We start from the raw sequence: 14,163 nt of genomic DNA, 5'->3' as shown, positions 1-14,163 counted from the left end.
AGCTGCAAACAGAAAATATATTTGGATAAATAAATTACACAAAAATATTCAATTTCAAGCATCTTTATAAATTAAATATTGTGAAATGTTTACAACCACAGAGGTCATAACTTGAATTTCATCTGTTCAAACTTTAACCGAGTGCGGATAAGCGGTTAAGGATAATGAATGAATGAAATTTCCAACACATCACCATGAGAAATTCATCAGAATATAGTATGTGTATCTATGAATTATCTATTATATATTAACGCTGGAAAAATATAGATATTATTGCAAGTTGTTGCAAGGCCTTTTCTCTGAAAGCTGTCCTGCTTGTTTCAGCGGACGGCTCTGATTTTTATTATTTGAGACTGAGCACTTACACTCTCTCTGGAAACTTTTGTGGTTTTAGAACTCATTTCTGTTTTTTTCTGTGTTTCAGTATGTCTTTACTTGGTCATGTCTCTAACTCTACAGCATATTTTCTAAATTCTGCACAGAATTAAAATTAATGGAAATGTTTTCTGTATTTGCTTTAGATTTTGTTTGTCCGCCTCTGTGTTCTGGTCTTCTTCACAAACTCTTTGAACGTGGCTCTGGTGGCATCATAAAAATGAAATGTTCCTTCATGCACACAGCAACATGTGCAAATCAACAGAATATCTGTCTTTAAACTCAACTCTCACGTCATCTAAATAAAACCCATCGTTGTACTGAACTTTGGAAATAACCTTGCATTTTTGTTTTGTTTGTATGTTTTCTCCTCTAATAAATAAACATATTCAGCCACCTGGTGTTTCAGATTACATGAATAAAACATCTTAATGATGAATGGCACCATATGATTCTAAACAAATCTACTTCCTCTCTGCAGATGGCGTTCCTGGAGCATTGGCACTACCACTATCCCCTGTGCTCAGACCGGCACTACCTTTGGCATCTTTGGCCTCCTTGACGACCCTCAGGACGCCAACGCCAGCACCTGTGGCCCCACCGATACTCCCGAGTGCCACGCCGGCCACAGCCCCTGAGACTACCTCAGCTTCAGGAGGGGACTCAACTCTCAATTCTCCCTCAGAACCAGACCTGGAGCCTGAGGCCGAACCCGAGGCGGAGACTGACCCAGAAACAGAGGAGGAGAAAGCCAAACGCCTTCTGTACTGCTCGCTGTGCAAAGTGGCGGTCAATTCGGCCTCGCAGCTGGAGGCTCACAACAGCGGTAAGAGACATGTGAGAGACATTTGCTACGCATGTATACAGCATTTTCCAGTAAATAGCTGTTTCCACTAGGGGGAAAAGTGGCCGGGAAAGTCTCAGGCCACACCCTCTCAAAAGTCCTCTCACTCCGTGTGTCTCCATTACAAGTTAGCCCCCAGAGGGATTTAGAGACTCTGGAGGTGACGTTTGGTTTTCGCTGTAGCTAATTGTGCACAACGTTAGCAGATGAAAGCAGCATGGCTAATTATGCACTCCATCACTAACTGTGCACAGAGTGTCTGGTGCTTGTTGTAAGCAAACAGAGATCGCTAAGTGAACACCTCCTGTAGCAGCAGCACATACACACTGTACTACTACAGAGCTAACTGTTAGCCTGTTAGCACATACACACTGTACTGCTACAGAGCTAAATGTTGCTAACTGCCGCTAATGGCTCGTTAAGAAGAGTAAGAAGGAGTCGCTGGATTTGTCTCCAGTCACTTTCTCGAAAAATAGTCGCTAAGGGAGTCTGAAAAGTTGCTAAATTTAGCAACAAAGTCGCCAAGTTGGGAACACTGCTTCACCGGCATTTACAAATGGCGTGTGTGGTTGTGTAGAGTACTACGTCACATCCTGCTTAGCGATCTATCCAATCAGTAACCATGCTTTGTTCAGGGGGGGAAAAAAAGACCCTGCTCCTCGACAGGGACGAAAAAAAGTCCCGACAAAAGCCCGTTCCAGACCGCTTGTATTCAAATTAGGGGCGTTTCGGCAAGTGAGACCCGTCTCATTCCGGGTATTGGCTGGTAGTGGAAACAGCCCTATAGTAGGAGGTATTTTTATAGAACACAAAAAAGTTCTTCTCATCAAACATCTTGACGTTAGCATGATTATTCCTTTCTATGTCGGGCAATTCACACACCGCCGTGAGTGTGGAAACTAGTTGTTAAGTCCATGTGTTTTGTGAAAAAGGTTGTTATGTGCTGGGTTTCCACACAATCACCCAGCACCACTGTTGAAGTGTTCTTTGTCAGAGTTATTGAGTTATATTGGCAAACTTCAACAATAATTGTCAGGTCGAGAAAAAAAAAATTGGAATTTTTCTTCAGTAGAAAGTAGAAAGATTTTCTATAGAAACCTAAAATCCAACATTGATCAGGTATTGTGAGACAGTCTTGCTTTAGAAAACAAAGACTGTATTCTGAATCACTGTGTCAAACCAATTTCTAATACCTCAATCACACACAGAGTGAGAAAATGACACAACTCTTAATCATCTGCTTCTTCAGTCGTCGTTTTATGCACAGGAATGTCCAACTGCTTGTGCCTCATAATTATTTTGTAATGAACATTTTATTGAAGGCTTGAACAAGAGAACAAATCAAATAACGATCCATCAACCGAGGCATGGCAGACACAAACACACTGACGTCTTCTCCACAAGTGACCTCGAAGAAACAGAGAGCGAGGCAGTGAAAGAGTCCCATCTGAGCGCGTATTGATCAAGCGTGTTCAACAGAGAGTATGTGACTCATAACCAGCCAGCTGAGCCATTGTGGTGAGCCCTTCTTGATAAGTGGATGGACACATACCTTCCAGTGTCTCAGAAGTATCCTTTCAGCTGCTGTAATGGTTCGGAAGGAATGCTCTGAGAATGGCAGTTTTATGAGACTTGGAACTACTTCTTTAGCATACAATAAATAAAAATAACAATACGTTTTTTTATATAGCCCCTTTGAAGTGTAGATGTCACAAAGTATTTTGCAACAAAAGATATAAAAAGCAGTTTATAAATACCAAACAACAGTCATAAAATGTAGGCACATCGCTAAAAATATTAAAACAAACACACACAAAAAACAGGAACTAAGAAATAACAAGTCTGAACAAACAGCTCTTGAGCAGCTTTTGAAAAGTTCCACAGATCTGGATTACACAATTTGGGAGCTACAACCTCATAAGGGCAGTCTCCTTTTGTCTCGAGTCTAAAGCGAGCAACAAACAACACAAAAATAATAATAATCAAAATAATAATGATAAAAATAATAATACATTTTGTTTAGAAGGTGCCTTTCTTGGCACTCAAGGACACCGTACACAAAGAGAGAAAAAAGAAACAACAATAAAATACACAAATATAAGAACAATTACAATAGATGGGACAGGGCAATTGGCATCAGAGGGAATATGCAGTTTTGAGTTGTGATTTGAAATGGTGGAGTAAATAAATGTTTCTGTGTTTGGGAGGTAATAAATTCCAGAGGCATCATAAGAATCTTAAAATGGATTCCAACAAACCTTACTTAGCACCAGCATTTTGGACTACTTACCAGTCTTGCCAATACAAGGATAAAGGGATTCTGCAATCTTCATAAAAAACAATTTCATACACAGCTGAGTATGTTGGTCAAGACTGAAAGTCTGATCCACAGAGACACCAAGATTACAGATGGCAGGGTTAACAGAAGAAGATAGAGAGCCAAGACCTTTTACTTGACTTTATGGACATGGCCAGTTGGGGCAGATATGAGAACTTCGGTTTTGTCTGAATTGAGCTGAAGAAAATTATCTGTGATCCACATTTTTAGAGAGTTAGGCTATTCTGTAAAACAAACCATTTTGCAACATTTTGAAGCTTAAATGAAAAGTATAATTAAATATCTTCTGCATAACAGTGGCAGGAGATGTCTTTAAAATGATTCATCTGCCCATGAGGAGGCACGTACATAGCAATTGACATCGGACCCAGAACAGAACCCTGGAGGGGTGTAGTACCTTTCACCGTTTACCCTTATTGCCTTGAACTGCATTTTCTGGGAGGAGAAATGCATGGCAACCGCCGATGCCGCACAAGAGTGCATGTTGACACAAACTGTACCAGCAAGTAATCAAACCAGACATAAAAATGCATTTGCACATAAAAGCCCAGTCACTTCAGCTAAATTGGTGCAATCAGTCCCCTGCAGTGGCGCCAATGGAAGGGAAATTTGTGCAAACCATGGCATTTTGCATGGATGACTTTGGCAGGTTTCTCTACTTTGATCAGGCAGGTTTCGGGTAATTTATAAGTTGACCCTCATATTTCCATCACCAGAAAGGGATAACAGACTTAAACTTCTGCTCTTACCTTTCCTTTAGGCTATATCTGTTTGGTGAAGTTTTCGTTTCATTACCGTGTCGTTTCCTGTTTAAACCTGCAGGTACGAAGCACAAGACGATGCTCGAGGCCAGGACCGGCGTCGGCTCCATCAAGTCTTTCCCCCGACCAGGCGTCAAAAGCAAACTGGCTCAAACCTCTAAATCAACGACGGGCCTGCAGAACAAAACGTTTTACTGTGAGACGTGTGACGTGCATGTCAACTCAGAGACTCAGCTAAAACAGGTGAGGGGGGTCAGAGGCTGACTTTGAAGAACTCTGAAGAACTACTACTACCAAAGACCTGAATTTACCGGGTTATGGAGTTAGGAAAGTAATATTTATCTCCACCGAGTATGTTAAGTTGGTTGTTAAGTATGTTTTTGGTTCAGTTTGCTTGTTTGTCAGTTGGATTAAAGAAAAACTACTGGCCCAATTCTTATGAAACTTGCTGGAAGGGTGTAGCGTGGGCCAAGAAAGAACCCATAAAATTTTAGGGCGGCTCTGAATTATTGGGCGGATACTCACATTAATTTTCACTGTCACTAACACTGCGAGTTGGGACATGGTCTTGGCGAATGTCTCTGCTCTGAGTGCTCTTCTAGCTTACTTTATTTTATCTTTAATGAACATGACACATTTATCTATTTTGCAATTGATTGTTGATTGTTGACATTTTGTGAAATATGTTTATTTGCTTTTACTGCCATCAAGTTAGATGTGAGGTTTGATGCCACACTCTTATCTGTCAGCAGTTTTGTTCACATCAGCCGTAGGGGTATGAAGTGGTTTTTCCATCCATATGAACACACAAAGATTTTACTCTGTCGTGCACAGAGTTCACTGCTTAAATTCACTGTGTCTGGCCAAGGAATAGTCTCTTACTTAATTCTTGTAAAAGTTAAAAAATATTGCTTTAAAGTTACAGTAAAAGGGATAGATTTCAGAAACAGAATTTATGGGCAGATTTAAATCAAATCCTTAAGATTTTATCATGCAAACATGGGGGTGGCTTTGTAAATACAGAGTAATATGATTTTTCCACGGTAAATATACTGACATTTCATAGTAGGAAAACAATGACTCCTTTCTGTTGTCCAGTCCAGTAATACTAAGACCTGAAACCAGAGCAGCTAAATGGAATTCAGTCATCATTAATTTTATTGTTTATGTGCTTCTACTGCGACATTAGTAAAAAGAATAAATCTATATTTTTTCACTGTCAAGTTAAAGATAACGTCATCAAAAATAGAGTAATGATTGAGAGGAAGATAAAACTTTTACTATAAAACCACGAAAAAGAAAGAACTGGATCATTAACACAGGAACACGTAAGAACTTGTAAATGTATTTTTATTCACTTTTTCTTCAGCTCATTTTTTCTCTTTTAGTGCATTTAGATTTCATACTACATAGCCTCAATGTGTCATCAAGCACCCAGTTTATGTTCCTGAATGTTGCGTTAAGTACTTTGCTGTTCATCTTCGGAAAACCTACTTATTTAGACTCATTTACTTCAGTGTCGGATTTCACTTTTTGTTGGATTTAAGATTAAAATATTTTGGATACAAAGATGTGCCGACACTGGTAATGATCTTTCCTTTCATCCCTCTGCACTGCTGTCACAGCCAAGCTTTCCCGGCCTGAAGTCTCTGACAAAAACTGTTCTGGTTAAGCATAAACTATACACGGCCAAGAAATGCAGCAGAAGTAAAGCCAGCCGAGTTCCTCCTAATCCCTCTACTAAAATAAGGAAATTGATTTCTATTTTAAATGATGTTAAGGAAATCAGAAAGCTGATGATAATCTGATCTCTTTCTAATATTTTCCTAAGTGTAGCTTGGCTGAAAAACCTTCCTAGGAATGTGTTTTGTGGTTGTTGCTTTGGGGCACCACACAAATCTTCTTTTCTTGTAGCTGCCGGTCATTCTGTCACGGGGGGAATTTTCGTCTACAATATACTTGAAAACCACTCGGTTTTGTCTGAGCTAACCTTGAGATTTCTAACTGAAAATAGACAGGCTTTGTATGAATTTTTCATGCAGGGGCTTTTACTGAGTACTTCTAAAACAGCAGCAATTCTCTGTGAAAAGAATCCAGCATGACAAATTTCAGTTACAGCTTGAAACCAGAGGAAAGTGTGATTGTTAAATCCACTGCAAGGACTTGTGAAATTTAGACGCAGCCAGAAATCTGCCTTCTGTTGTCAACGTGTACCCACACTGAATTATTTATTGGATTGAGGTTACAGAGGATTTCTGTGTATTTCACTCCAGATTCTTGTATTTGGTCTTCTCTGGTCTTTCAACAACAGAAAAGGTTTAATATAATTTCTCATGACATACTGTATTTAACATGAGAGTAATGTGTCATTTGGTAAATGCTTTCCTCACTGTACTCTGCACTCATGCCATTACTGCAGTCATTTTCACCGCGGGTGGCTCCAGTCACAATGAAACCTTCAAAGCTGTAATACTTTCCGCCTTGAGACGAGAGGTGTATTTTTAGTCCTGCTCCCTCTTCTCTGGTGGACAGGTTCCCTCCTCAACTCATGATAAGCTATCTACCATGAAATGACATCCAGTCTGAGGCTGAGCTAACAGGCATCTTTAAAGTATTGCAGCGACTCAAAAGATAATGACATTTTTTAAAATTTTTCTCTGGAACCAAAACCAGGTCAGTAGATTGCCATAAAACGGACTTGTCTATGTTTTGTACTTACATAGCCCTAAAGTTGCAAACAATTTTAAAACCAGAATTAGTGATAAATCAAGGCCACATTTAAGTTAAACTTTATAGATCTCGGTTGTTGCGTTTTTGGCTTTATTTATAAAATATTAGGTAACACTTTAGATTAAAGAACACATATTCAACATTAATTAGTTGCTTATTAACATGTAAATAAGTCACATTGGCTCTTAATTAGTCATTATTAAGTAGTTATTAATGCCTTATTCTGCATGACCTTATTGTACAACCAGTAAGACATTAACTAAGAGTTTTCCCTCAATAACCTCAGAATGATTGCATGCTTATTTTTAGACTTAACAATCTTAATTAAAGAAATCTTGTCAAGTGAAATTATCTGTCCATGCAGCAAGATCATTTCCCTCAGATTTAGTGTTTTTATCTTGTTTTTAGACACACCTTTTTGCAGTGCACGTATATAAAGTTACAATGATTGATATTTTCTATCCTGTGACGTGCCGAAACCAACTGTATATTGTGACTCAGGACCTGAAACTCGTTTTCTGTCTCCTCTTCAGCACATCAGCAGCCGGCGTCATAAAGACCGAGCAGCAGGTAAACCAGCCAAACCCAAATACAGCCCCTACAGCAAACCGCAGAAAGGCCAGACCAAGCAGCCGGTGAGTCACTGCACGCCTCAGTCGCCTTATCACAGCAGCACAAGTCCTGGTGTCGACACAACAATCACAGTGACTCAGTTCTAATAGTGTCTTAGGAGACAGACCCATGATAAACTGTTATTGTTTGATATCTGACACTGTCTTTATTGACATTCTTCTGTTGCAGTCACTTCCTGTTTCTGCAGTTTGCAAAGCTCTGCTCCCAACACTAACATGTACCATTCTGACAGACAAAACTACATGCTTGTTTCTCTAACCCTCTGGGGTCTAATCCTATTTTGGCCGTTTTTGAATACTTTTGATTTTGCCCTTCATGTACCACATAAAAATGTTTACTATACCCATATTTGGTATCCATTTTTTCTTCACCTATATGATCTGACTGTTATTTTTTCACTTTAACCTACTTTATTAACATATTGAGCCCAAAAATACACAAAAATCATGAAATCTGAGTTGAAAAATTATACTATTTACGACAGTAACAACCACAGATATGCTCATTGAACTGTTTTAGAACTTGGAAATGTAAACATAGGATGCAAATATGAACATATAAAAAGGTCAAATTTAAATATAATAAAACTATATACAAAAAAGTCCCATAAAAACATGTATATTTAGAGGCTTTTTTTCCTCGTTAGCTGCAACTCAAAAACAAACCTTGTGCAAAATTACACAGAGAGCTACACCAACGCTCAAATATTTCTGTACTATCAAATTAAAACTATCATTTATTTGGTTTTACATGAGCTAGGAATGTCAATGTTGAATGATTTTTTGTTAAACGTCACGTGATCTGATCAGGACGGCACGATCATAGACCCCAGAGGGTTAACAGCAAAAAAAAAAATCCTTTCTTCTAAGGTGTCGACAAGGCATATTCAATCTACCTGACAGCTCCTAATTCAATAAAATGTCAACTTGCATGCCTGGTTCACCTGTTACCTGGCTTTTATTAAAGATAAAAGGTCCTTGGCAGGAAACAGTAGGGTGTAATTTGAAAACTTTGTGTTTTATTGACAAAAATGACATGCATCAAGACTCCTCTGGAGGCAGAATGCAGACTGGGGTCGAATGCTGTTTATAAGTAATTGTAAATGTCGGTTTTAACTTATTTGGAGCGGCTCAGCATGCGGTCTTCTGCATCAAGGCTGAATTAGTGTCAGGGAAGTTAACAAACCACAGCATAAGAGAAGTTAAGTGAAAGAACTTTTAAATGAGGTGATTGTTTAACTTTCTGGTACTGGCTGTCCTACGTGGTAAACCCCGGCATTCTTGCACTCCGGGAGATTTAAAACAAATGTTTCAAGTTTTCACATGACGCAGGATTGGTAGGATGCATGAAGAAGTCATACTGCAAAAAAAGAAAAGTTGGGTGAACTCAAGGCAACAAACTTCGTTAAAATTTTAAGTGGGACAATTAAACAAAATATTTTAAGTTTTGTTTTTGAGTTTGCTCAACTCTGAATTCCGATTTTTGTCAACTCAACTGTAAATTGTACTGACTTATAATTTTACATTGTAATAACTTTTAATCCTTACTTCTGCTAACTTCTGCAATGTGCTGAATTGGCGCGATTGTAACGCCGCTATGAAATGTCAGGTAATGTTGCGACCACAATTTTGAGTTAGCATTGATACGCTAATGGCTACTCTCGTAGCTGTAACAAGCAGCGCTGCTAGCATCAGTTAGCCGCTAGCTTTCGCTAATGACCGAATTTCACCGCTTTCACGCATTTCACAACAAAGAAATAAGAGTTAGCAGAACTATTGTCCCTTGTTGTGAACCCCAACTTAAAGATATAAGTAACTGTTTTTGAGCATACAACTGGCTTCCTTTGTTGTGCTTACTTACATTATTGCCCTAAATGTCAATAATTTATATTTCCAAATTTTACCAACTTAAATCACTGTTTTAGGTCAAAAAACACAAGTTGGCTTTTTTACAGTGCATGTGGATTCAATGTAGGAAAGATAAAGGAGAGCCTGATTTTCCATCCAACAGAAGGTCTCTGAGAACGGTATTAATCACACCCACTGTTTGCCGAGAGGAAGCGCGGGGTTACCAGTGTGGGGGAAATGACTTTTTCTGAAACCCATCATTGACTGAGTTAACGGAGAGGAGCTTCTTTGATGAGCGGAGAGTAAAGAATGCTTCCCATTGGGTTACGATGCCTGAGTCAGTGATTGATAACCCATGACAACGGCTGCCGTCCTGGTGCTTTGAGACCACAGATTTTCCATTACTGATACAGAAGATTAGGCCAGATAACTTTGGTGACCTTTTCACCCTATTAGGCTGTTGTTGGAAGTTTGTCCTTCTGTCACTGTCATTTCTTTCATTTCTTCTTCCTTGGTCTTTCTCAATAAAAACTACAACATACTCACCCTTAAAACAGGTTTTGTTTTTTTTTGGAGAGGGATTCCTCTTCAGTTTCTTTCATTCTTTGACACATTAAAAGGGCTTTTTGGAGTAGCTTTCCTTTCAGACTGATTTCCAGCTGCAGGTTTGATAGGATCAGTAGTCGTGTCTGAATTAACAAATTTTGATGCATAATTTGAAGATCTGCATAAGAAAAGCGTGACGGTAACACTGAAATTCAATAAAACTTCCAAAACTGCGCACAAAGGTTTTTGTGCTTGCTTGAGGTGGTTTTTGTCTTTTTCTGAAAAAAGTTAATGCTCTTAACTAGAGATGGCAAAGCTTTTTCTGAATAAGTTCTGACGTAGCGAACATTAACAATTAATGTTAAATTTAGAGCGAATAAACAATAACTGCCCAGTGTAACTCACAAAGCTTGGATCAAATCATCAAACTTAGTAGCGCTTAGTATCTTGAGAAACAAATAATTGTCAGTGCATTCTGCTCGGCCCAGTTCATCGCTGCTTGCAGCTTTAATTGATCTTGTTTTAAGAGTTATTGTCTTATTTTAAGTGTTCAACATGCTTATTTCTAGATTTAATAATCTTAATTTAAAAAATCTTGTCAAGTGAAATTATCTGTCCATGCAGCAAGATCATTTCCCTCAGATTTAGTGTTTTTATCTGGTTTTTAAACACACATTTTTGCAGTGTGTATATAATGTGAAGAGGCTAACAGTCTCTGGTGTCTCACAGCTCACCTGGAACACTTTCAGTAATTAGCTGCTGATTTCTGGCACCTGTTTAATCCCCTGCCGTCCGACTCTCTCTGTGCCTGCAGCCTGCGCTACAGCAGCAGTGTCCTCAGCCACCGAGCTCTCTCTTTAATCATGTTTCTTGTATTAAATATAATGTTTGTGATACCACCATGTTTCCTCTGTGGGTCTAGGATTGTAAAAGCATGGAAAATCATGGCAACAACACAATTAGAACTGTATTGACCAAAGGCAAACTTTACTGACTGTTAAATGTCAAAGTAGTAAAAAAATAAAAAATAAAAAGGCCATTTCAGAGCACAATGTGATGTCTTCAGATTGCATGTTTCGTCTGACCAATAGTCCAAAACCCCTGATATTTAATTTACAGTGGTACAAAACTGAGAAAAGCAGCAAATCCTCATGTTTCAGATGCTGGAAACAGTAAATCCTTTGCATTATTAAACTTGAATATCAGGATAGTTGTCAATTAATATTCTGTCAGTATAATTTGTTAATTTAATTAATTGGTGTTATTATTTTAGCACTAAAAATGTGGCTTGGTATTCAGCATCAGAAACCAACTGGTCAAATTTGCAATTGTATTTCCTTGTTCTTTGATTAAATTGTTGTGGGTTTTATCAGGAAAAGTTATTTTAAAGTGTCTTGTGACAAAAAATGCTTTTGTAGATAGGTTAAAATGATTGTGCTTTGAAACAGAATTTGCAATACTGATTTCTGGTATTTTTTCATAATATTTGTACTATTTTGCCCAAACTGTGTACATGTATTGACTGTATTTTGTCTTCCTTCACCAGATAAAGCTGACCCTGGGTAAGGATCGCCAGTGTCCGTCTCTCACCGCGCAGATCATACCTGCTCACCTGGCAGCGGTGGCAGCAGCCGCCGCCGCCAGCCTCAGCAACACTTTCACACACCGCACGAACCACGCCACTAACCACGCCCCCACCCCCGGCCTCTTCCACACACAGACCCTCCCCGCTGCACTGCTCCGCCCGGCCCCCGGGCCTGTCAGGACCTCCCACCCACAAGTCCTATTTGCCCCTTACTGACCTGTTTGACCCGGGGGGCGGCTCTGCACCGCCTCCTGTCAAGGACCAAACAATGTGTTTCACCCAAACCAGGCCAAGGAGTCGTGTCAGCATCTGCACTCCTTCTATGCATCCGGGAAACATCGTCCCACCTCTCCTTGTATGGATTTCAAAGTTAAACCGGACTGCAGCGAAGCATCAGACGCTGTCTCATGATGGATTTATTTCTGTAATTCTACTGACAAACCTGGACTACAGTAGACCCACTTCCTGTGCCATCCTGCAGCACATGGCTCACACCCGGACCTGGACCTACATTGTACCGCAATAATGTATAAGACTAACCCCGTGAACTATGCAGTGTCATTATTTCATGATGCAAGGCACAGTTTGAGCTAAAAATACAATAGGGATATGCTTTTTGTAAAGATACAGCGTGGCACTAAGATCATTGCTTTAGTGGAGGATTACTGTCGCTCGTAATTTAAAAGGCTGTTACTGATCATAAGAGCGAGCAAAGGCCCTCCTCTGTTCCTGTATGCACTTTAAGCCCCTCCTCTGTTGGTGTCTACATTAGATGGCTAGACTGTGTTAGATTGTTAGAGTACGTGTCGTGATGTGTGTTTTTGTATCTGTCCTTGCATATCTGTATGTATGTGCGCAAGTGTGTGCTTCTGCATGTGTGCTTGCTCATGTGTGCATGAGGGTGTGGATTTGGATGTATGTATGTTTCTGTGTGTGTGTGTGTGTGTGTGTGTGTGTGTGTGTGTGTGTGGGTGTGGGTGTTTGGAGAGAGAGGAAGAGAGAGCTTCCCATCCACCATAAGCCATCCTAGTTGATATCAGCACATATTTTCACCGACCATGTCACGGGCCAGAGGGACCACAAAGGCTTGTGTATATTAACTGTCAGTGTGTAAAAGGTGAACAATTTCAAATAAAAAGAGCCCTAATTTGTTAATGCTGGTGATCTTGTGTAGTTCAGTACATACAGACAGTACTTCAGATTCAGACGATTTGGTTATTATCAGACTATTGAATGGGCGATTATAAGCGCTTATCATCTAATAAGTGTGGGCGAGTATTAGCCTACTCTATCTTCTGGTACAGCAGGTTGTTATCAGATCATTTAATGGGCAGCTATGTTACTGCCCTTTAGTGTCTAATAATTATGACTGATGCCAAGATGAGTGTGAAATCAATGGGGAACGTAGTTTCAAGCACAAAAAATGTATGACTTTCATCCAGGAGACCGGTGTTTGTGTCCCATGTGAAACCAAAAGTAAACAATATTATTTGAAGTAGGGATTGGCGTTTGGAAGAAACCTGCCAACTTGAGGGTCTATAACGTTAATGATCAATTAATTGTATAATCGCTATGTTTTTATACAAACTCCAATGTGTATAAAAACATGCATACATGGGCAAAATAAAAGATATATTAACAGTTCTGTGCAAAAGACTTAGGCCTGTTTTGCTAACAGACGCTTTTATTTTGAAAGGACGGAAAAGAGACTTCCTTTGATAGTAATCTGGCATATTTAAGTATGTTTTGTGTTAAAATAAGTTTTGGATAAAATTAAACTTAGTAATTCATGCTATCAAGGTAGAGAAGTAGTTTTGTAGGCTAAACTGAACAAAACTGCATCCTTTTTTTGGTACGAAACTGAATGAAATTGAGAGCGAAATGTAACAAAAAAGTGACCAGCCATTGAATGGGTTAATAACAACCTACTGGACCCACTAGTAGGTAGAGCAGGCTGTTGAATGGGCTAATAACAACCTACTGGACCTACTAGTAGGTGGAGCAGGCTGTTTAATGGGCTAATAACAACCTACTGGACCTACTAGTAGGTGGAGCAGGCTGTTTAATGGGCTAATAACAACCTACTGGAACAACTTACTGGAAGGTAGAGTAGGCACCTACTTGCACATACTTATGGGATGATAAGCATTATAAAAACCCATTTAATACTGTGATAAACTAATTATTGGGTGGACAAATATAAAAGACACAGTACATACAGTACATGTCTTACTATGAACTTTAGGATGTTCGTTATTAAGTTGTGCATTCATAGCAACACTCACTAAATCCAAATTCAGAATATGTAATTAAAATTCATGGCACGACATTTCCACTACGAACAAAATATGCTTCTGAAGGATGTTCATTCTCTTTGTTTGTATCGATGTGTGTTTGTAATACAGAGGCTAATCTATAATCCTGATGTCAATATTCCTGCTGGATTCTATTAAATTATTTACTGTATCATGTTGCTTTTAACTAGACTGAGCAAGCAGCGCAGA

The 14,163-nt window shown here is 39.2% G+C and overlaps 1 protein-coding gene across 1 annotated transcript in view; it reads left to right on the top strand.

Moving 5' to 3' along the window:
• The window catches only part of znf385d (zinc finger protein 385D), a 33,338-nt gene extending 20,740 nt beyond the window's left edge, over positions 1-12,598 (top strand). The window contains exons 3-6 of the mRNA XM_059339879.1: positions 857-1,201; positions 4,380-4,561; positions 7,582-7,683; positions 11,621-12,598. Of these exons, the coding sequence (XP_059195862.1) occupies positions 857-1,201; positions 4,380-4,561; positions 7,582-7,683; positions 11,621-11,875 (884 nt within the window). The 3' untranslated portion in view covers positions 11,876-12,598. The remainder of the gene's footprint in view (positions 1-856; positions 1,202-4,379; positions 4,562-7,581; positions 7,684-11,620) is intronic.
• The last annotated feature ends 1,565 nt before the right edge of the window (positions 12,599-14,163 follow it).

This window comes from Centropristis striata, chromosome 8 (genome assembly GCF_030273125.1).
Source record: "Centropristis striata isolate RG_2023a ecotype Rhode Island chromosome 8, C.striata_1.0, whole genome shotgun sequence".
Lineage (NCBI taxonomy): Eukaryota > Metazoa > Chordata > Actinopteri > Perciformes > Serranidae > Centropristis > Centropristis striata.
The sequence above is the reverse complement of the archived record's forward strand: the minus strand, read 5'-3'. Positions and strand labels throughout refer to the sequence as shown.